General features: G+C 34.4%; 4 protein-coding genes across 4 annotated transcripts; 2 read left to right on the forward strand and 2 right to left on the reverse strand.

The window, feature by feature from the left end:
* The first annotated feature begins 3,842 nt into the window (after window positions 1-3,842).
* LOC133326958 (deoxyuridine 5'-triphosphate nucleotidohydrolase) lies at window positions 3,843-4,346 on the forward strand. The gene has a single exon (XM_061535568.1). It carries the CDS (start codon window positions 3,843-3,845, stop codon window positions 4,344-4,346), a length of 504 nt encoding a protein of 167 aa, XP_061391552.1.
* Window positions 4,347-6,802: 2,456 nt separating this feature from the next.
* Window positions 6,803-7,627, reverse strand: LOC133326959 (serine/threonine-protein kinase fray2). The gene is made up of 2 exons (XM_061535569.1): window positions 6,947-7,627; window positions 6,803-6,883 (listed from the first exon to the last, which is right to left on the reverse strand). Exons 1-2 carry the CDS (start codon window positions 7,625-7,627, stop codon window positions 6,803-6,805), a joined length of 762 nt encoding a protein of 253 aa, XP_061391553.1.
* A 2,419-nt stretch (window positions 7,628-10,046) lies between these two features.
* Window positions 10,047-10,808, reverse strand: LOC133326960 (neuroendocrine protein 7B2). The gene has a single exon (XM_061535570.1). It carries the CDS (start codon window positions 10,806-10,808, stop codon window positions 10,047-10,049), a length of 762 nt encoding a protein of 253 aa, XP_061391554.1.
* A 2,297-nt stretch (window positions 10,809-13,105) lies between these two features.
* Window positions 13,106-14,937, forward strand: LOC133326966 (protein downstream neighbor of son homolog). The gene is made up of 3 exons (XM_061535576.1): window positions 13,106-13,266; window positions 13,329-14,086; window positions 14,159-14,937. Exons 1-3 carry the CDS (start codon window positions 13,106-13,108, stop codon window positions 14,935-14,937), a joined length of 1,698 nt encoding a protein of 565 aa, XP_061391560.1.
* The last annotated feature ends 7,278 nt before the right edge of the window (window positions 14,938-22,215 follow it).

Consider the following 22,215-nt stretch of genomic DNA (forward strand, 5'->3'; position numbering starts at 1 on the left):
CAATAATTGGTTACAAATTGTAAGTGGGCAAATTTAGGGAGCATATTTGTCTAAGAGGGCAAATGTAGGTACATAACATATTTTCATGCGAGGAAAATTTACCCTGTAACGATTTTCCAGTAACATCAGCTGACATTTAATCTAATGTTTTGTTGTGATCTATAAAAACAATTTATTCTGCAGCAACTTGAATGTTTGTTTATTTTTATTTTGAATTTGTATCATTAAACATTAAAATGGATCAATGGATATTGGTGAACGATTTTAGGTGTTTAATCCAAACATTTTTTTTTCAACCTCGTATACCAGCATCACATTTTGACGAATTTTCACATAAGATTAAAAAATCTCAATGATTAGGTGTTTCTATAAGGAACCTCTCGCACATAATCATTTGGAATTTTTATTTATAAGAATTTATACGAATTTTTGAAAAAAAATTCCATAATGCTTAAAGGCATACAAAATTACATAACCGTTATAGTACGTTTTAATTTAACTGTATTTCGTTAACCCAGTGGATTTCAATTTTCAATTCCTTTGCATATATGTCAAATAAATCCTCATAAAGTTAACCCGGTAAAAAGTCCTAATGTATACGCCGTTTTAGTATCCCACGAAAAACTGTGAAAATCATAATCAGCGTCCCACCTAAATTAAAATAGTAAATTATATACCTTCCCTGAATTGTAAATAAAAACGTGGAATGTTCACCGATCTTTATGATAAATGTCTCATTTTGTTCATAACTTTTATATATTTTCGTGGATTGTATAAAAATCGATACTTTTTTCGTTTTGGTTATGTATGATTAATGGCATAATTAAAGAAGGTAGTCTCATTTGAGAATTTAATGATGGCAACCCTTTTTAATTTGGAAATCATCTATCAATTTTAAAAAATATGGAAAATAAATTACATAAAATTGTATGTGTATCGATTGGGGTATTTTCTAAAGCTGAAATTTGCTCTCAAGATTTAAAAATGATTGTTACAACTTACATTTATAATTTTTAGAGACAGAGATAAATTATTTAGCAATTTTTGTCACTGAACACATGATATGCGTACATTTCAAACATATGACTGCATGAGACTACCTTGTATAGTTATAGTAGTTTTCACAGAAACATTATTTCAAAGTGTATTTCGCAGGACCTTTTTAATTTCTCTATTAAAATTCTTTAATTTAACTCGCTTTTTTGCAACAGAGCCAAAAAGGTCATTAGTAGTTGCACACTACTATAGTTATTATTTAACCTACTGCAATACTATCCATACTAAATAATTCTAAATCAGGGTGCGGAGAATGATTAAAATACACTCTTTCTCACGAATGCTCATCGCGAGAATTCGAATGTTTTTCAATTAATCGCGAATGATAAATTTACAATGAATGAAAAACATATACAATCTCTCATTGCACGAAAAATTTACGTACAATAAAACTTCGCTACAAGCGTTTATTTGAAAATCTCAAAAAAGAACCATTCGCGAATGCTCGCAAGCGCAGCAATAAACAAACGGGTCATTAAAAACACACGCAGCAAAAAAAAAAGTGTAATTCAAAGTAGAATATGGATAAAAAAAATCACTTCAAGCCAAAAAAAATAGTATATAAAAAAGACATTACATTTAATTTTTCTTAAATTCCTTATGAGATATTAACTTTTTCCATTATATTGTTACTCAACTTAACTATTAATAAATTATTAATTGTGGTACTGCTTAATCTTGAGCGCTGCTTGCTAACAATTGTGGAAAGTGCACTAAATGCTCTTTCTACGGACACTTGACTTGATGGAACTGCTAAAACTATTTCAGCCAGATTAAACAATTTTTTTTCTTTAATTGACAGATTTTTCCATATGCTAAATTTTCCAGTTTTTGGTGAATATTAGCATCATTTTGGCTTTAAAATTTGCTACTTGTCAAGTTATTTAATTCTTCTTCCAAAATTTGACAACGGTCGTCATGAGACATTGGCATACCATCTAGGGCATTACTTTCTTCGGCAGTGATAGTTCTTTCCCCATTTAAGGAAGTAAGCGTTGCACTTGTCCTTAATATATGTGCCTGCAATAATTTGTTGTTGAAATGATATGAAAAGAGTATCTACAACATACATCATTATATATAGTGAATCCAAAAATTTAAACCTTAAATCGAAGTAGATTCCGGAAAGAAACGCAACATTGTCAAACAATTTTTCTTTCCTTCTTGTCATAGACTCTAGTAGCCTTACAGCAAACACATTTTCTCCCATTTTCCTTAACTTAGCTTTTCATACAAGCCAATCTCTGTAAAAATCGCCAATAATATACTGCTCAGCTTGGAGTTGCTTGGTATATTGTGCCATCGGTGCAAACACATTGACAAAATTTTTTATGAAGATCCAATCAATTTCACAGTCGATAGAAAATTCTACATCGTTTCCATTTAATTGATCCTTAAAACTGAGAATTAATTCCATCATATCAAATGTCGAGTTCCATCGAGTAATTCTTTCAATTGGTGGCAAACAAATATCTACAGGGCATCGACCGCTTTTTATGTTAGCCCATAAAAGTTTCCCAACTTTTCTACAATCTTCCAGTTTACATTGCATGTCCTTAAAACAATCATTAGCTGCCAATTGGATAGTGTGTGCTGCGCATCGTACTACTGCCATTACCGAGTTTAGTCGGCCGTGTACCAGCTCGTAATAATCATTCTCATTGTCAGATATTGTTTCCATTTCCTCATTTTGTAAATCTACAATATCTTGCTGCAGTGATTTTGACGCTTTTAACATTTTGTTCCGTTGTTGTTGATCATGCCAATATTGTTTATAATAATTTTAAAGTCTTTAATATATTGCACATTTATTCCCAAAATACTTTTGCCCGTTCTTGTAGCAACACCAACATTTCAACTTATTACAGTCACCATTCCAACACAACACTTTAAAAAACCGTTTTCAGTTAATTTTGCGCTAAACTCCTTAAAACGACGATTGGTTAGATTTCTTTCGCCAGTAGGAGCCTTAATTAAATTAAAATTGTGGTTATGCATGGACTCGTAATGCCTTTTAATGTTTCCTAATAGGTTTCCTTTAAGTTCCTTTTGACACAAAAAGCATATATTTGTGTCGAATTTTTGCGCACTCTGTTCTAAATTAAATCCACTACTCCACAAAAAACAGTAGTACGTAATATTATAATATTAAATGAAATAAACTTAGTATTAAATGGTTTTTGAAAAAAGTCAAAAAATCATGACCCTAGTGTGCACTCATAATTTGTCTGGAAAACCATTAGTTATGTCCACTATGCATGAGGAACAGGTTTTTGAAAACAACATAAATTTTCATCTTGCTACTAATTTTTGTTATGAAATTTTTTTTTTTTTTTTTGCAATTTCCTGTCTTAAAACGAATTATTCGTTTACTTTTAGTAAGTTCTTACTGAGTACATGTTACTGGAAAATTAGACGAACACACCTATTATTGATTAAACGAACATACCATATGATTAAACGAACATATCATATTCTATGATTTTATGACGTCTACTGCCTTACGTCGTTGTATAAACATAGAATTTTATTCGAATTTGCACAAAGTAATCGTTATTTGGCTTTCATTGCACATTCAACCGCCAAAACATCTACCCTTGCAAATAAAGATCCTCCGGCATTCATTGATAGAAAGATTGCTTTAGCTGTCGGGTCCTTTGGAGTTTGTAAAATCATAGTAATTTTTGTGCTTTTAGCGGGCATTTTGAAAATCTAAATCATTCAATAATTTACAGATGGAACGTACTGAAGATAAATCAACAGAAACCGAAGTACAAGCAAAAAGAATGAAGCTGGATACCAAATGTGTTTTGCGTTGGGCCAAATTAACCGAACAAGCCTTCGAACCAGTCCGTGGATCGGAACGAGCCGCTGGATTGGATTTACGCAGTGCTTACGATTTGGTTGTTCCGGCACGCGGTAAGGCTTTGGTAAAGACAGACCTTCAAATTGAAGTCCCAAATGGCTCTTATGGTCGTGTTGCACCCCGATCCGGCCTGGCGCTTAAAAACTTTATTGATGTTGGAGCTGGCGTTGTTGACGAAGATTATCGTGGCAACCTCGGCGTGGTTTTGTTCAATCACTCTGATACCGACTTTGAGGTGAAACGTGGTGATAGAATTGCCCAGTTAATATGTGAGCGCATATTTTACCCGGAATTGGAACAGGTTGACAAATTGGAGGAAACTAAACGTGGCGAGGGTGGCTTTGGATCGACGGGAGTTAAAGACCTTCCCGCAAGTAAGAATGGCACCAGTGAAGCGGCAGCAGCTGAAGCTAAAACTGAATAGTTGCGAAATTCCATTAATACTTCTATAAAAATAAGAATATTTTTTAAGTAAAACGTTTATTCCATGTTTTATATTAGTTTTCAGAATAAATATTACTTGTTACAATCCATATATCTTATGGTTTTAAGGGGGCTGAATACATATCGTTAGCTAAAATGCAAAAAGGCGTAACTAAAAAAAACATAATTGTGTAGGAGAAGCAAAAAACTGTTTTGAATGAAATCTATAAACATGTCATGTTAAGTGAAAAAGTATGCCCGACAGGGTGATATTGCATATGACGAATAATAGACTATAATTTTTTTAACAAATTTAGTTATTTAGTTTAATGGCAGTCATAACAATTAAGTAAAAACGTGAATTTTTTGTTAGTTACGGCTTTTTGCATTTATCAAATAAACCCACTTGTAGTTACGTCTTTTTATTTTTTGTTAATAGAAGTTCCTTTTTGACCGCAGACGTGTAAAACTTTGTCAACACATGTAGTTTATTGACATTCACAATATTCATTCAAAAAGTCAATTTTCAAGTTTTTGTTAGTTACGCCTTTTTGCATTTTAGCTGACGATATGTATCATTTTATCCTGTGAAAATCTTTCTTGCTTTCTTCCATCTTGGCGTCCTGTTCCAGAATAGAAAAGTCTCGTTCTACAAAATTTCAAGTGAAAATCTCAAGAACTGTTGAAGATATATCCGATTTAGTGTGTCAGCATCAAGTGACGCCTAAAGGGTTTCTCAAACTTTAAACGCGTTTTTCTCTAAACATTTTTTTGCGAATGGCGGGCACGATAACTCAAAAACTAATAATCCAATCAGTTCCAAATTTTGCATCGTTTCTCTGGGAGTGTATAGCTCTCGTATGAACTAGGATAAAGCCAATCGGTGAAGATCTTCCTTATTTTTTAATTTGGTTTTTGGTCAAAAATCGGCGATTTTCCAAAAATATTTTTTCAAAGGTCCACCATTTTGTTAATTTTAGAGCGAAGTCAATAATCCTAGTTCATACGAGAGCCAGACATGTACTCTTTCTAACACCGTTGGAATTTTCGGATTCCGATGTTCCAGTGAGGAGTTATCATGCCCGCCATCAAAAATAAGGACTTTTCTTTAATTGCAAAAAACAACAACAAAACAATAACAAAAATTTTTTGTAAATTATTTTTCTTCTTTTTTAAATCTTCAATTATATATGTGCAAAGTTACAAACCTTAACAAGCATTGGTATTGATTTACCAGCCCATTGAAAATCTTAAAAAATTTAAATCGTGATTGGGGGGGGGGGGGGGGGGTTCCCTTAAACATAAGCTAATTGCTCAATTAGTGTTTTTTTTTTAATTTTTATATTTAAAAATATAATTTCAATCAGATACCTTTCGAAATACATATGGAAGCTATGGCAACATCTGCACCAATTTCAACAAAACCCTGTAACGTCATTCAAGTCTCACTTTGATACGTTGTGCAAAATTTCGTGTTAATCGGACAAACATTAGAAGTTTGGTTCACCATTTATATAAAATCGGACGAAAATATATATGGGAGCTATATCCAAATCTGAACAGATCTTCATGAAACTTAGCACACATCATTCTAGGCTATGATATATAGGGACTTTATCATACCATAGCCATTTACCTTAAATCGGACGAAATTTCAATAGGGTTCGTCCTTGGGCCAAATAAATGAGCTGTGCCAAATTTCATCCAATTCGGATCATAAATGCGACCTGTACTTTGTTTAAAATTTAACATGGGCAGACGGACGGACATGCATAAATCGACTTAGAATGTGATTCCATGCATATTCTCAAAAGGAACCATCTCGTTTCCTTTTGCCTGTTACAAACATATGCACAAAGACATAATACCCTGTACCACAGTGTGGTGAAGGGTATAAAAAATAGTTTTGAAACCGAATTGCCTTGTATAGACGCGTGAAACAAGTTCAAAAGAGATCGATAATAATTGCCGCAAGTAAACTCGCCTAATCTAAATCAGGACTATTTCAGCATTTCGAATACAACCTAGTCCAGCAAAGTACATAATGTATGTTTCCGTACTGGAAGAAATACTATTTTTTACTACGATAACAAATTTTCTTTTATAATATTGAAAAAATAGTAACAACAAATAAATTAGTGTAGTATGGTAACAAACCAATATTTAATTTCCTTAAAAATAAATAAAAATGTATGCAGGCACAAGCAATTAATTGAAATTATTTTATTCATTGCTTTAAATATGGCATTTCCTCGATATAGAATGTTTAAAACATACATATTGAAACAAAAAGACGACATATGGCCGGTAATGGCATTTATAAAGGGCAGTCTTTGTAAAATGTGAATCCTTAGTCTCACGATGAATTAGTTAAAAACATTTCGATAATTTATGTTATATTTTCTTATAAATATTAATATTATGACTTTTATTTGATTCAAACACTTTTAAATGTAGTTATTCAGACATATATTTTTGTCGGTACATTAATAGTTTCCTGATCCACTTATCCTGTTTCTGTTCTTGGTCACCTAAGAACTAAAATAGAGAAATTTGAGATTAAATTGACATTACAGAAGAAAATCAGATCAGTTTCCTTACATTTGGGTGAAATATTTCTTCCTTTGTAAAATCACTTTGTAACTCCATTGGCTTTGGAAATGTGACAGTTTCAGCATTGAGATCTATGATGACTTTATCCGATTTTTCTGGAGCCTCACGATCTCTTGTACTAAAGAACGCCATAGGCTTAAAGGAATCCTCTTCAATGGTTTCTAAGGCTTTCTGGATTTTGCAATCCATCAAATCGATACCTTTGGTTGCAGTTGATGTGCTAGCCGCTGATTGAGAAGATACAGTGGGAGCACTTCTAGAATTACTCTCGGAACTAGGAGCACGAGTCTTACTACTGCGAGATGTTGAATATTTTGATGACGTTCGGCTACTTCTACTACTGCGGCTGTCCCTGGAACTTTCCGAGGAGTCTGATGAAGAACTACTGGAGCTAGAACTTCTACGGTGATATTTAGACTTTTTAGAATGCTTGGATTTTGATTTGCTCTTGTGTCGCCTGGAAGATGATGAATAATAATCACGATCTCTATCTCGATCACGGTCTCTATCACGATCACGGTCCCTGTCACGATCCCTATCGCGTTCCCGTTCACGGTCTCTGTCACGATATCTATCACGCTCTCGTTCTCTATCCTTCGACCTTGACGATCGATGTCTTGAACTTTGATAACTCGATGATCGCGATGAAGTTCTTTCAGATCCTCCCATCTTGTGTTAAATACAAATAATCTAGCAATTTAATTTATTTCGCTAAACCACATTAACCGAATCAACTTGTTTATGTTTTGTTCAATTGAATAACTCACTGGATGGAGCAGGTGAACCAGCCAGGAGTTCATTTTTGCCAGTTCATTGTAGTGAACGAATAATATCAAAATGATACAAACTTTTTTTTTAATTTTGAGCCACCTAAAAGGGGAAACACATACGAGGATTCAAGACTGGAAAACATAAAAGAAGCCCACTTAACATGCCAAGTCTGAAGTCCTACTATGTGTTAAACGTTTAAGGGGGCCGGTAATCAATTTTCCTTGCAGAAATGCAATTTTGAGATGTGGACATCCGAAGTTCCGCTGAGACCTTTGTGTGTGCCCATGCATTCCAAAATGATGAGCCATTTAAAGGGCTACAAAAAATGTTCCTTGGCTCATATTTGTATATAACGATCTACCGATTAAATCAACCAACTACAGAACACAATCATCAATGTTGCGCTTGCCGGTAACAGTTAGAATTCCATGACATTTATATCTAGTAACACAATCATATAGATCAGTCAATACGTAAATTTCAGATTTATGATCGTTGGAAGAGTGACATTTCACAATAAAAAAAACTATTTTGCTGTTTTATTGAATTCGGTTCTGAGTTACAGGGTGTTAAAAATGGAAGTGAACAAACAAAAAATTCGGTACATTTTACAACTTTTCTTTGACAAATGTGAAAATTCAAGCCAAGCGGCTAAAATTGGGAATGGTGTTTATGGTTCCGATACTATAACATCCAATTATGTACAATTTTCGTTTCGTAGATTCCGTTCATGAAGATGCCCCAGCTCAAAAGGCATATAAAAATGAGCCTACTGATGGTTCCCGTAGAAGGGGAAGGCCACGAATTAGATGGAAAGACCAAGTAGAAAACAACATCTTAGAATGTTGTCTTCCAAATTGGTGGACTTGCGCACAAGACCGACGCGCTTGGAAATCTTTTTTAAGCTCGGCTTATGGAACAAACGTTCTGTAACAAGCCAGCTAAGTAAGTAAGATTGATGTTAAAGATGCATCACGCACAGGTAGGCCGGTCGTCGAAAATGTCTATAAAATCAGAGAAATGATCGAAGTTGATCGACATGTTAGCCGTTACGATGGCTATGATCGCCCAGGAACTAGAAATCGACCATAAAACTGTTTTAAACCATTTACAATTGACCAGAAACGGACAGAATTGGCCAACAGGAGAGGTGTTGTGTTTCGCCAGGACAACGCTAGGCCACACACATCTACAGTGACTCGCCTGAAACTTCGGGACTCCCGGACTTGGCACCAAGCTATTATCATCTTTTTCATGCATTGCAAAATTTCTTTAATGATAAAACAATGGGAATCTAGGGAGGATTGTGAAAATCGAATGGATAGACCCTTTAAAAAAAAAACAAGAAACACATATTCGTATGTTTTCATCGTTCTTTTGGACATTTATCCGATCCTTGCACCCTATAAATATATATAAGTATGCTAAACACATAGTAATAGAACCGTTTGTCGTTCGAAGTCGTGAAAAAACTGTAGATCAAAACAATTAGTAATAGGATACAGTGTAATTCGTAATTTATTTTATGAAAGCGTTGGGCAATGTTGCAGGAGTTATTTCATTCATCATCATTATCCCATTTGGTTTTAAGTCATTAATTTAAAATTACTGTGGAGCGCTGTGATAATTATAATTATCTTGATTTCCTAATATAGAGACATGCACAGATTCCAATATTTTTGTTTCGTTCTCCATTGTTTGAACAACCGGTTTGGATCAAATCGGGCGTACGCTTGCCGACCACCAAACAATTGTGTTAATTCACAGGATCTTATAAGAAATAATCAAGATTTTTAATAAATCGGGGACAATTTTATGTAAAATAATTGTAAAGTGTATTTGAAAATATATATTTTGTATGAATCTCCATAAACTTGTGTGTATATAATAAATTCTTCCATTTAATTCACCCTGTATATAAAAACAAAGTAACTTAGAAGTTTTAGAGGTATAACATTAATAATATTTTATTGTGTATTTAATAATTGAAATAAAGAACTTTAACAATCGTTACTGAAATCATAATCTAATTCATTATAATAGTGCAATAATTACTTATTCCATTTTACGCCAGAACATGTACATATGTATACTAACATTTCGTGATACATACACATTATTTGTTTATTTTCGTTTTTTCTCTATGTTATACATACTACATACATATGTTTTTTTGTTTTTATCGCTATATACATTAATAACATTCGTCTGATCAAAGATGTTAATAAATTTTCGAATGTGTATATTGTAGGAAAGGGACTACATAAAATATATATTTATTCTTTCGCTATATTGTGGACTTGTCGTGTGGTAAGTCTTAGACCTTGATGTGATTGAGATTACCCTTCTTAGCCGCTATTGGCAATTTGTCACCTTCCAAGAATGGATTAACAGCAGCGGCAGCAGGGGAAATACCAAAGTGTTTCTTGACTGGAGCATTTGAGTTGTCAATGGAGTTGTCACTTTGAAACTGATGCATTAAGAACTTTTCCATTGTCGAAGCCATCTCACTGTTGCCAGCACTAGAGTCCTGACCAGCACAATCAAACATATGTTCGCTATCGCAAGTACAATCCTGGGCTGCTTGGTATTCGCGACTGAATAATGCGGTATTTTCGAAATCGGATATGCAACCGGCACTCTGATCATAACCCTGAGGGCATGGATTTGGTGGATTACAATAGGCTGGCAAGCTAGCATCGGTTTTAATCAATGTTGGGAAATGGTTGGGTGCTTCGCCCATACCACCGGACACATACTGATGTCCCCACAACGAACTGTGTTGCATTAATTCCTGGTCACGTATGGATGGATTGGAACCCCCTGGAAAGATATTGCGATATTCATAATCTTCGGGTGCATTTTGTCCCGAAGAACGTGACACGAGATCCAAGCCTTTGGGTAAATCCCCATCGAGGTCGAAATAATTATTGAGTGGGTCGTTTTCTTTTTCCATGCGATTTAAGAGTTCCGTAAGGAGGACATCCGCAAAAATACTTTCCTTAGACATTGGAGCATATGCCGAAACCAAATGTCCAGCTGTTAGTGTAATTAACAAAAAGATGAATTTCGTGGCCATATTTTCTCTTACGTCAATTTCTAAAAATAAAACAACAACATATTACATTTTGGAGAGGATGATTTTTTGCATTGTCCATTTGCGTTTAATCGTGTTTTTGTTAATAGATTATACTTTTTTATATTTTAATAATTTACCTTTTTATGTGAAAAAATTTTCCTCTTAGCAAACGTTACCGTTATCGATTTTTTCCCGAATGTTTGCCAACACAACAAGTGTGTATTCAGTTTTGCTTTGCATACTTTTAGGGATTTGTAGTTTTAAATGCTTGTATGCATTGCCAACCATTCCAATTATCTAAGAAGATGCAACGAACCTTAAAATGGGTCGTTCCAATTGTTAAATTAAATTAGGACTGGAAGAGTTTTTTATCTACAATGATTCATCAAATATAACGGAAAAATATCGAAAATAAAAGGGATAAGAAATTCCAAAGTAATAAATAGAACAAGAATTATATGGAATTATTGGTTTATTGGTATTAAACTAATGGTAATACTGCATTGAATGCAAATTCGTAGAACTTAAATTATGAAATTTATATATTTTATATACTGGTATTGTAATAAGCAAAATAAGAATGATCTATGTAATAATCTATGATAGATGCTAAAGAATGAAGTTTTAAAAGTTTTAATTTTATTGTGTTTTTGGGGTGTTTCTAGTTTGATATATTTATTTATTTTTAATGATTTAGAAGAAATAAGTACGAATTTCACTCACTCTACCAATGTGGTGGATTACTGTCGTCTGTGCGAGGGCAATAAAGAGGCGGAAACGATCGAGCATCTACTCTGCAGGTTTCCAATGCTTCGCAGCAGAAGACACCGAATATTTGGAAGATACGAGATCGACCTATTGACTTCTTCTCCGATTAAAATTATTAGCTGTGCCAATTAATTGTTTTGGATAAATTTCTCACGCTACTTTGTACATTCTGACTGTTCTTTTTCACTTCTTAACTTCACTCTTAAGGATGAATACAATCGACAATTGGTCTCCGAATGAAGCGTCTAAATATAACAGATGCGCATCCTTTAACATAACCTACTATCGAGCGAAAATTTGATTACTATCCAAAAAGAGATCTCAGAATTGAGTTCATGACAAATCTACTTTTGGACTTTTTTTTTTTTTTTTGAAAAATTTGCATAGTTTTTTCAAAAATTCCTGCTTACAAAACACTGTTTTTACTAAACAGTTTGCGGTGCCAATTGTAGCTCAAAATAGAATAAACCGATCAGTATATATTTTGTGGGATCATTGATGACTTTTTATGTGTATAAATTAAATAAAACATTTGCTGTACACTTTTTTACTACGATAGCATTTTTTATGATATTAAAAAAATATATATTAAAGTTAGTAGATTTTACAGTACAAATGGTTTAATTTTTTTTTTTCCAAAAAATATGTTTGTTTGAGTTTTTAATGATTTTTAAGCCATTTTTTTCTCTTGCTGTTTGAGCTTAATGTTCGAAGTTTGGCAATGAAAAGGAAAGCCATGGGAAGAACCTAAGCACCCACCATTATGCGACCCTTTTTGCCGTTCATCAGACTTATTGGACTCATCAAACATATTGGGCTATGTGGATTTACAAATGTCGTATGTTGATAACTTGTATTAAAATGGAAGGTAATGCTAAGTTACATCTGTGAAATAAATTGAAATTATCAATTTTCGACATTTACCAGCTAACAATTTGCTCCGAGTTCTTTTCAAAATTGTGTAGAAAATCGAAAATTTCGGATAGTTTTTAAGAAATTAAAAAAAGGTTGAAATTGGTTAATTTATTCAAAATTCGGAAATTGACGCTTTGTCGACAAGGCAACTAGGTCACCTACTTCCCTATGAAGAAATACCCATCTCTCCTATCACTTTCTAAACAAAACGAGAATATCGTCATTATGCATCACTTCATTCGTAAATAAAGCGTTTAACGGTCATTTTGTTACGAGTTAGTGATTTATCACCCATTCACTGCTTATTCTCTCTATTCGTGGCAAGTGGAACGTTTTTAAATTAGGTCGGTTTATTCGGTAAACGGTAAAAGGCGCGCAGAAGAGGCTTTACCCAACTAGCCAACTAAAACTAAGGTCTTATTTTGCAAATTTTACAGACTCTAGACACAAATATACATAGATCAAGAGGTTTTTTGTTTATAATTTTCGCACACAATACCCACTTAAAATGGCGACGAAAGAAGATAAGACACAAAACTGGAAGCGACCAGATGAGGTTAGTGGCATCTCAACATGGAGTGATCGTTCTTATAGATTTTGTTTACTTTCAGCTTATGAGATTGCAAAGACTGAAACAAAAGAAAAAACAACTTGCGGCACGATTTAATTGCAACAACAACAATAATAACAATGCAAAATTTGCGATTACCGAAACTGATAAATCTTCCCTTTTGGAGGCAAAAATGGCCCAAAAGAGAAAGAATCCATTTGCCAAGTAAGAGATGTTTTGATGATATAATGTTCGCTAATACATAGGTCTTTCTTTACAAAATACAGATCATCAGATAATGCCAAAAAACCGAAAACAGATGAGTCTGAAGATTCGTTAATGGGATTCATCAGTTCTCCAGCTGTACCCAAAGCGGAGGCATTTGTCAAAGAAACACCAACTCGTCCACCTCCAGCGAAATTAGTTCTACAGCCGTTTGATGCGAACGCATTTTCTAAGTTATTACAGCAATCCGCCACTGGTCCTGAGGATGATGATGCTGTGGTTGTGGAGCAGAATATAACAAAACACTTGCCCATGGACTGGAGTATAAAAACCCGAGTTCGTTTCTTTTGTTGTACAGACTTGCCAGCAACCCAGCTAAAGACCAGTCAATTGGCCAGTGGGCTTACGAGTTTCGTACGTTGCTTAGACACACAGAAGGAAGAGGAAAATGGCCTTGATATTTCACCAGCTACAAGATTTAATCAGGCAACTTACTATTGGCAACACCCTCATATTCCGTGGATGACATTATTCCCCCGTAATGCTCGTGAAAATGCTGGAATTACTATTGGGGAACGTGAACGAAAAGCCCTTGCCGAAGATTGGGATTACAGTTTCCGAGGGCTGTTTCAATTGTTGCGGGCTAGGCAATGTGCTTACTTCTACCTATGTGCTAATGGCTTCACAGTTCTTTTTCGAGCAGCTGGAACAGGTGGCAGGGCGGAAATCCATGCTCTGATGTCACCATCAACAAGAGGTATGCGTCATGCTTTACGCCAAGAGGGTATTGAATACACTATGCCCTTAAAGAAAGATAGCGGTGGTCTAAATAAATCTGTGGAAGGAGAAAATAGCAATTCACCTCCAACGAATGGGCATTTAACCAATGGAGAAGGTAATAATGAGAAGGAAGAGAAACTTTGTAATGGAGATAATGCGGAGGACGACAACGATGCAGATGATGATAACGACGACGATGATGAGGAAGAAGGTGATGACTGGTTGCACAGTCTGGGTGTAGACGAAAAAGAAATACGTAAAATCCAAACAGCTCATAAACGTAAATTAAAAGCTCAGGAAATGTCTGAAGATTTTAGCGATAATTCACTGCTGCTTATAGAGGGCGTTGAATGTCAAGGTTTCTTCAGTTTCCTGCTCAATGCAAAGAGTACAATAAGTTCTATTGGTCGTCTGGCTGGGGTACCGCCGACCTTATTATCGCCTGTTGCATTTCCTAAGGCGACAATGATGCATTTAAATACACGCTCTAGTAAGGTTCGAATGGATGGTGTCGACTACTGTAGCATTGAGGTAAAGGGTACAATATTGCCATCTTTTCTCCCCTACGTGTGCCACCTGCTCGGCGAGACCAAAGATACATTCAGTGCAACACTGGCCTCAACGATGAGTACAATAGCGTTTAGTAAAGCAACACACAAATTACTAGTTGATGATTCTGCTGGCCAGAATCAAGACAAGAAAGATGAATCGGACCAGCAACACAATGCCGACGTAGAAAATGCGGCTGGTCAAGTATTTGGCAAAGAAAATCTTTCAGATTGTGGCCTGCAACCGTATGTCGTGGAAAACATGTGCCGGACTGGCACTCAGGCTGTTACAATTTTAGAACGTGTATGTTATGATAAAGAGTATGGTTTTGCGTGGAGCTAGTCGATCTGTCGGATTCGTATTTAATGATTGTCGTGTTAGCAATAAAACTATGTCATTTTTAAAATTTATTTATGTATGATGTAAGCTATTTCCATAAATGTATATTAAAAATAGATTTTATTTAATTTGTTGTTATTTTTATAATTTTTGTGATTTTTTTTGTCTTATGAGGCGACCTTACTTTTGTTACACAATGAGAATTCGTAGTCGATTATCCTTTAGTCCTTTACTTTATCCTTTTAGTCCTTTACTTTATACACGTTAGTGTCCCATCCGGACATCTTTACTATTAATTATCTAATTGCAATAATAGTGGAGAACGATATTTCCACAAGTACTGACCGTCCTGATTTTTCAACGATATGTCATAGTTTTTTGTTCACAACAATATAATTTTTTTCTGAGGGAGGTCTATAGGTTAAAGGATTTTCAGTTACAATTTGTCTAGCTGCTGCTTTTCCTCGGACATGTGTCCGACATGTGTCCATTGTGATCATCCTAAGTACCTGAAACGGAGAAAATATAAAGAGCGGGAAGAAAGTGGTAGAGAAAGAAGTTACATATTATACCTAGCCATGTCAAATGTTTAAGAAACCAAGTATTTTTATGCGTTCCATATCGCCGATGGCTTCTGCTGCGATAGACATCTACAAAGTATATGTTCAGTTGCCTCCAGCTCTTCCTATTCCTCACATAAAAAGCAACAATTCACTCCATTATGTCCCATGGCCGATAGACATCTACAAAGTATATGTTCAGTTGCCTCCAGCTCTTCCTATTCCTCACATAAAAAGCAACAATCCACTCCATTATGTCCCATTTGGATGTAAGTGATCTAATCCTGCAATGACCGTCCGAAATCTCAGGCCAGATTGTTTTTGAGATTCTGCATCGCCAATAAAATTACCGAAATTAGAGAAAAACTTACATCCCCGGCCAAAGACTAAAAAGTCGAACAATAAGTATGCATCCCATAATCACTACCACATCCGATTATTTTTGTTATAAAAACTAGTTCCAGTTCGGTAAAATGTTAATTAATATAATTCCTTTCTCTGATCCAGTTCCTTTTTTGAACTATTTGAAGCAAAGGAACTGTATGGAGCAAAGGAACTATAAAGAGCAGTTCTTTAATTAATATAAGATCCAGTTCCTTTTTTGAACTATATGGAGCAAAGGAACTATAAGGACGAAAAAAAGAATGATGAAAGAGAGAGCAAAAGGAACTATATGGAGCAAAGAAATTGCATGGACTAAAGGAATTATATGGAGCAAAGGTACTATATGGATCAAAGGAACTATATGGAGCAAAGGAACTATTTGGAGCATAGGAACTATAAAGAGCAAAGGAACTATATGGAGCAAAGGAACTATATATGGAAAAAGAATGATGAAAGAGAGAGATTCAAAAGAACTATGTAGGAGTCGGAACTATATGGAGCAAAGAAATTGTATGGACTAAAGGAATTATATGGAGCAAAGGTACTATATGGATCAAAGGAACTATATGGAGCAAAGGAACTATATATGGAAAAACGAAAAAAAAAAAAATAATAAAAGAGAGAGAGAAAGAGAGAGAGAGAGATTCAAAAGAACAGTGGGAAGCCTCCAAGACTCCAGCCTTCATAAAATTCGCTTGTTAATCGTCGTTCTGCCAAGACTCAAGCGACGTCGTACGCAAACCTTCGCCAACAAATGGTCTGTTCCAGTACTTTTTATACCCTCCACCATAGTATGGAGGGTATATTAATTTTGTCATTCCGTTTGTAACTCATCGAAATATTCATTTCCGACCCTATAAAGTATATATATTCTTGATCAGGGTAAAATTCTAAGACGATCTAGCCATGTCCGTCCGTCTGTTGTAATCACGCTATCTTCTGAAGGAATTGAGATAGGGTGCTGAAATTTTGCATAGGGTTGTCTTTTGTCTGCAGGCAGGTCAAGTTCGAAGATGGGATATATCGGTCCACGTTTAGGCATAGCTCCCATATAAGGGTACCCCCCAATTTTCGGTATTTTGGGGTTATTGAGCGCGTTTTTCAAGCGAATTTGTAGTAAATGTATCCACAAAAAATTATAAATATAGGTCCACTTTTTCTTGTAGCCCCCATATAACGGTACCTCCTAATTTTCAGTATTTTTTGGGTTTTTATCGTATTTTTCACCGAATTGGCTGTAATTTAGTATTTTGAGTTCTTAGCAGGTACCAAATCTCTCCACAAAAAAATTTAAATATAGGTCAATTTTTTCGGATATCCCCCATATAAGGGTACCCCCCAATTTCGGTATTTTGGGGTTCTTGAGCGCGCTTTTCAACCGAATTCGCTGCAATTTTGTACATTGGGTTCATATTGCGTACCAAATATCTCTACTAAAAATTATAAATATCGGCCCACTTTTTCTGGTAGCCCCCATATAAGGGCACCCCAAATTTTCGGTATTTTGAGGTTCTTAAGCGCGATTTTCAACCGAATTCGCTGAAATTTGGTACAGTGGGTTCATATTGGGTACCAAATATCTCTATTTAAAATTATAAATATCGGTCCACTTTTTCATTTCAAATACCTGTCAGTATACCTGTGGTGGAGGGTATCCAAAGTTCGGCCCGGCCGAACTTAACGCTTTTTCACTTGTTTAATAGTAAAGCTAGTAAAAGGGAAACATTTCAAGTCTCAGAGTACAAAATAATTTGAAAAGTTCGGGAACGCAAATCTAGTAAATATGCCAAAATTAGATGGCAATACTTCAAAATCAACATAACAAAAAGTTTACAAAGAGAAAGCCATTTTGTTTTGTGCTCTCTTAAATTTGATTCAATGCTTTACCAGTTTTATGGGTTCAGGAACGGTTTTCGAGTAAAAAGTTGCAAAACTTGTAAAATTAGTAGATTCTTTTAGGTTTTGGAACGGAACTTTTATCTATGCTTATTCTGTCCGTTACATTTAAATAAAACGTTCCACCTGCTAACGAATGGGAGGAGAAGACAAAATGGCCGATAAAGATGAACTCAAAATGGTATAACCGAAAGTTTACGAATGAGGTGGGATAGAGACTAAATGGAAACCGTGTTGTTTACGAATGAGGTTTATACGGCATTTACATTAGAACTTTTTACCGGGTTAACCTACTTTATGAGGATTTATTTGACATATATGCAAAGGAATTGATAATTGAAACCCACTGGGTTAACCAAATCCGTTTAAATGTAAACGACCTTTTAGGGAAATTATGATTAGGGATAAGTAAATCGACTTTCAACTAATCGATTAATCGACTTTTTGTATTAAAAAGTCTAAAAATCGAAGTGGATTTTTGACCTTTGAGAAAATCGCAGTCGACTTTTCTAGATCGACTTTCGATTTTCTTCATAAATTTTTGATTTATTAACACAAAGCCGAAATTGTCCAAAAATTACACATTCCATAACTTTTTTCATCTGTTGACAACCATTCTTATAAAAAATTAAATTTTTAGTCGATTTTGCTTTAGTTGGTAAAGTCGAGAATCGACTTCGAGGTTTGACAAAATCGAAAAGTCGGTAGTCGATTAGAATCGCCGCCGTCAACTTTTAAGAGCTGCTCGCGTTGAGCCATCCGTCGCGTAATATGTTATCGAAAATACAACAACCACAAGGAAACGATAACACAAACGCTCGAAGTTGATGTGCGCTGCGCTTTGGAGTTAAATAAATTTTAACTTTTTGCGTGCGTTAACGCGAGAACAAAAAAACGCTTAACGCGAACATTCAGCTTAGCCCTTTATAAATAAACACGACGCCGGCCTCTTCGATGCAAAATTGTGAGTATAATATTTTCACAACTGTACATTTTCAAATTCCAAATCCACGCTAGGGTAATTTAATTAAACAAATTATATGAAATTGTAAATGTAATTGTAATAATGACTTAAAGTTACTTTAGTAGGGAACTCGACCTAAAGACGCGTTTATGGCACGATTAGACTACAGACCAAGTTCATTATCTCGATTTAATTGCTAAATCGGGCTGAAATTACTTCGGTTTACCATACAAAATTAAATCCTCTCATTATCTCCATTTTCTCGAAATCCTATGCTAACTCGAGATAATTTCAAATACAACTCTGTTTTCGCACCAAAAATAAAATCTTCTCCTTAAAGTATTCTTTAATATTAGTAAATATTCAAAATAACTGCCTAAAAAAATTCTAGTCTAAACGCGCCTTTAGATTTAATTGCTAAATCAATCTGATATAGCCTCGATTTGTTTGATATCCCATGCTAAATCGAGATAATTTGAAATATCTTTTGGACAAAAATTTATCGCTTCTCCTAAAAGTATGCTTCAGAATACATAAATATTCAACGGACGGGGATCTAGATCGTCTCAGTTAGTCAAGATTTGACATCTACATCTACAAAAAAGGTGGGTGTATGGCCAATATTTCGTGACGTTATAAACGCTGTTAATTTCAATTCCCTTATTCGTATTTATGTATAAAAATATTTTTTTATACATAAATACGAATAAGGGAATTGAACAAATTTCTTTTTCATTGTTTAGCATTTTTCTGTCAATTTTCTTATTTTTTAAGTACTTCTTAGCAACATTTCATCGTATTCCCTACTCAATTTGGGTAAGAAATCATAACATTTCATTCACTTTGTGTTGAAAAAATGTTAATTAAAATAAATACTTTATATTTGACAGAAGAACCCACAATTTACAGAGCTGTTTTGTTTCACCTAAGTCATTCTACCTTGTATTATTGTATCATGGGTGCAGTGGTAAAATAATATTGACGTGAATTATAATGGATACAAAATTAAATCCAATCAATTTGTTTGAAATCCTATGTTACATCGAGATAATTTCACTTTTCCTTAAAGTTTGCTACAAAAAAACGTTACAATTCAAAATTGTTGTCTACGAAAAATACGGCACATGATGACAAATTCACATTTTTTAATTTAAGATGAATATTACTATGATTTAAAACCACATATTTTCTATGAATTTACACCTAATAGTGAAAATTAATAACAATATTATGAGAGTATTGCATGAAAATACTGAAATGTATACGTAAACAAATAACAGCTGACAATTCAACTCTATATCATTACAAGTCTAAACAGTTGGATTTGCTGCCACGATTAACAAATTGAATCGATTTAGAAGGTATAACGCGCGCCTCAAGAGCAATTATATTTGTATCGACAGAGGGTGATTTTAACATTTCGCTATTTACTAGTTAAAAAATACGGGAACAGAGCAATAGTATTTGTGGGTGTTATCTATCATGTTTTTGCAACCATTGCCTCGATTTGTCCTAAAGTATAAAACAACAACAGTGCAAAATCCGACATCAACTAAAATGTTTAGTTGCCTAATAATATGCTACAAATTTCTAATCTTCTAATCTAGGTAATATTTCGAACAGTATTGAAGTGTGTTACCCTCACAACAGGCATATGGAACATCAACGACTGTGTAGCCGAATTCTCATTAGTTCAATTCATGCTCTCGTACTGTAATGTTTGGAGCTCGGTTGTTCGGCTGTTTGCGGTTTCGGTGTAATGTTTGACGGTTCGTGTTTGTTTTTGTTGTTTTTCGTCTGCGCGTGATTAGAAAATGTTTGTTGTGCACTTTTGCTGGTTTCGTACGCGAAATATTTTATGAAGATTGAATGTGTGAAATATAATAAGAAAAGGTCAATGAAAGAAAGTAAAGCAACAAAATTCAAATTTATATAATTTATTTTATTCCAAGTTTAAAATACGCTCGATTTTGGCATTGATAAAATAAAACACAAGCCGGAAGATTGGCAAGAAATTCTGTGAATGAATGAAAATAAGTAAAATTTCATCTGTGTTCGAAAGGAAACAATCAATAAACGAGTAACAATAACAACAACATCATTACAAAAACACCCGCATTCCAATTTAGTAATAAAAAGCGAAATCCGAAATGAATAGCTGAATTGGCCTCAAGTGGAATTGTTTTTTAGTGAAACATTTTTTAATTACATTGCAAAAAAAAATAGCGTCATCATTCTTCACTTATGCATAGTCGGTCGGGTCTCATGGTCGAGAAGGTTTCTATATAAAGAATATTACAACATTTAACAGTAAAAAACAACAACAAAACAAAAAATAATTTACACAATACGCTACGCCGACTGAGAACATACGACCCCCCGCCATACAAGTACAACGGAATGAGGTTGCATTCATGTTGGCAAAAGTGGATACAGCGGAGTATCTGAGAATTGGTGTTAATAACACACGTACAAATATCCATACACAGCCAGCCAGACAGCCAGTCAATTGTTGTAGGTATGTAACACAACAACAATAAGAATAAAAAAATCCAATATTCTCAATACGGAGAGAATTACGATTTACATTGTGCGGTTTTATTTTTTGCATTCATTCGCTCGTGGCCGCCATTCGGAAAACATGTTACCACAACCGGTCTCTAACATAAAATACTAACTAACGTTGAGCTAAAAAGTTGTTTTAAGCTGCTAAATACAACTTTTCAAGATACTCAGATAAAAAAAAATTTGCCAAACAAAGAACCACAACTACCTAAACACAAAAATACTACCTACGTAGAGCAGATAAACGAAATAACTTCTGACAAGGTGGTTTGTTTTTAATGCGGTGCGGGACGGTGAGGAATAAATTTGCGATAATGACGTTAAAATAAAACAGCGGCATATAAAAAAATAATTGCTTTAGTTTACATTGCCGCCTCGTAGCACACTGCAAAATATATCGATACCTGAAGACATCTCACGACAAATAAATAATACTACCCAGATAGGGTAGAAATGCTGACATTGCAAAATGTTTTAGAACTTTATTGATTATAAATGTTGTTTCAATAAAAATATGAGAGATTCCAGTGGGTACAATGTTCCAAATTTATGAATAAAAAAACTGAATTTTATGCGGTTATCATTTTTGGGGATACCGCAAACAAATTTGGAAAAATTTTAATGTGCCAGCTGTTCTTTTGCTTGTGATTAACACTTTCCAATGAAAATAAAACTCAGAGAGGTCCTACACAATAATGCACACGTTTCGCCGTTGGTTGAGCGGCTCATTAGCAGTTTTCTCAATTTAGCATCAAGAAAATATATCTAGCACCTTAAACTTTTTTTACATTTTTGTTCTTTGCTGGAATTTTTTAGAATTATTGGTATCATTCCAATAAAAAAATTGTTCACATGATTTTATTTTATTTATTTTTTTCGTTGACCAGCTTAGTTTTGCTCAACTATAGAGCT

This window comes from Musca vetustissima, unplaced genomic scaffold (genome assembly GCF_032173495.1).
Source record: "Musca vetustissima isolate MV318-11 ecotype Yass unplaced genomic scaffold, APGP_CSIRO_Mvet_v1 utg6038, whole genome shotgun sequence".
NCBI lineage: Eukaryota > Metazoa > Arthropoda > Insecta > Diptera > Muscidae > Musca > Musca vetustissima.

Coding starts and splice junctions, on each gene's coding strand:
- LOC133326958 (XM_061535568.1), top strand. CDS start 3,843: ATGAAGCTGGATACCAAATGTGTTTTGCGTTGGGCCAAATTAACCGAA.
- LOC133326959 (XM_061535569.1), bottom strand. CDS start 7,627: ATGGGAGGATCTGAAAGAACTTCATCGCGATCATCGAGTTATCAAAGT. Junction 6,884..6,946: donor AAGAAATATTTCACCCAAAT/GTAAGGAAACTG, acceptor TCTCTATTTTAG/TTCTTAGGTGACCAAGAACA.
- LOC133326960 (XM_061535570.1), bottom strand. CDS start 10,808: ATGGCCACGAAATTCATCTTTTTGTTAATTACACTAACAGCTGGACAT.
- LOC133326966 (XM_061535576.1), top strand. CDS start 13,106: ATGAGATTGCAAAGACTGAAACAAAAGAAAAAACAACTTGCGGCACGA. Junction 13,267..13,328: donor AGAAAGAATCCATTTGCCAA/GTAAGAGATGTT, acceptor TACAAAATACAG/ATCATCAGATAATGCCAAAA. Junction 14,087..14,158: donor GCCCTTAAAGAAAGATAGCG/GTGGTCTAAATA, acceptor TAACCAATGGAG/AAGGTAATAATGAGAAGGAA.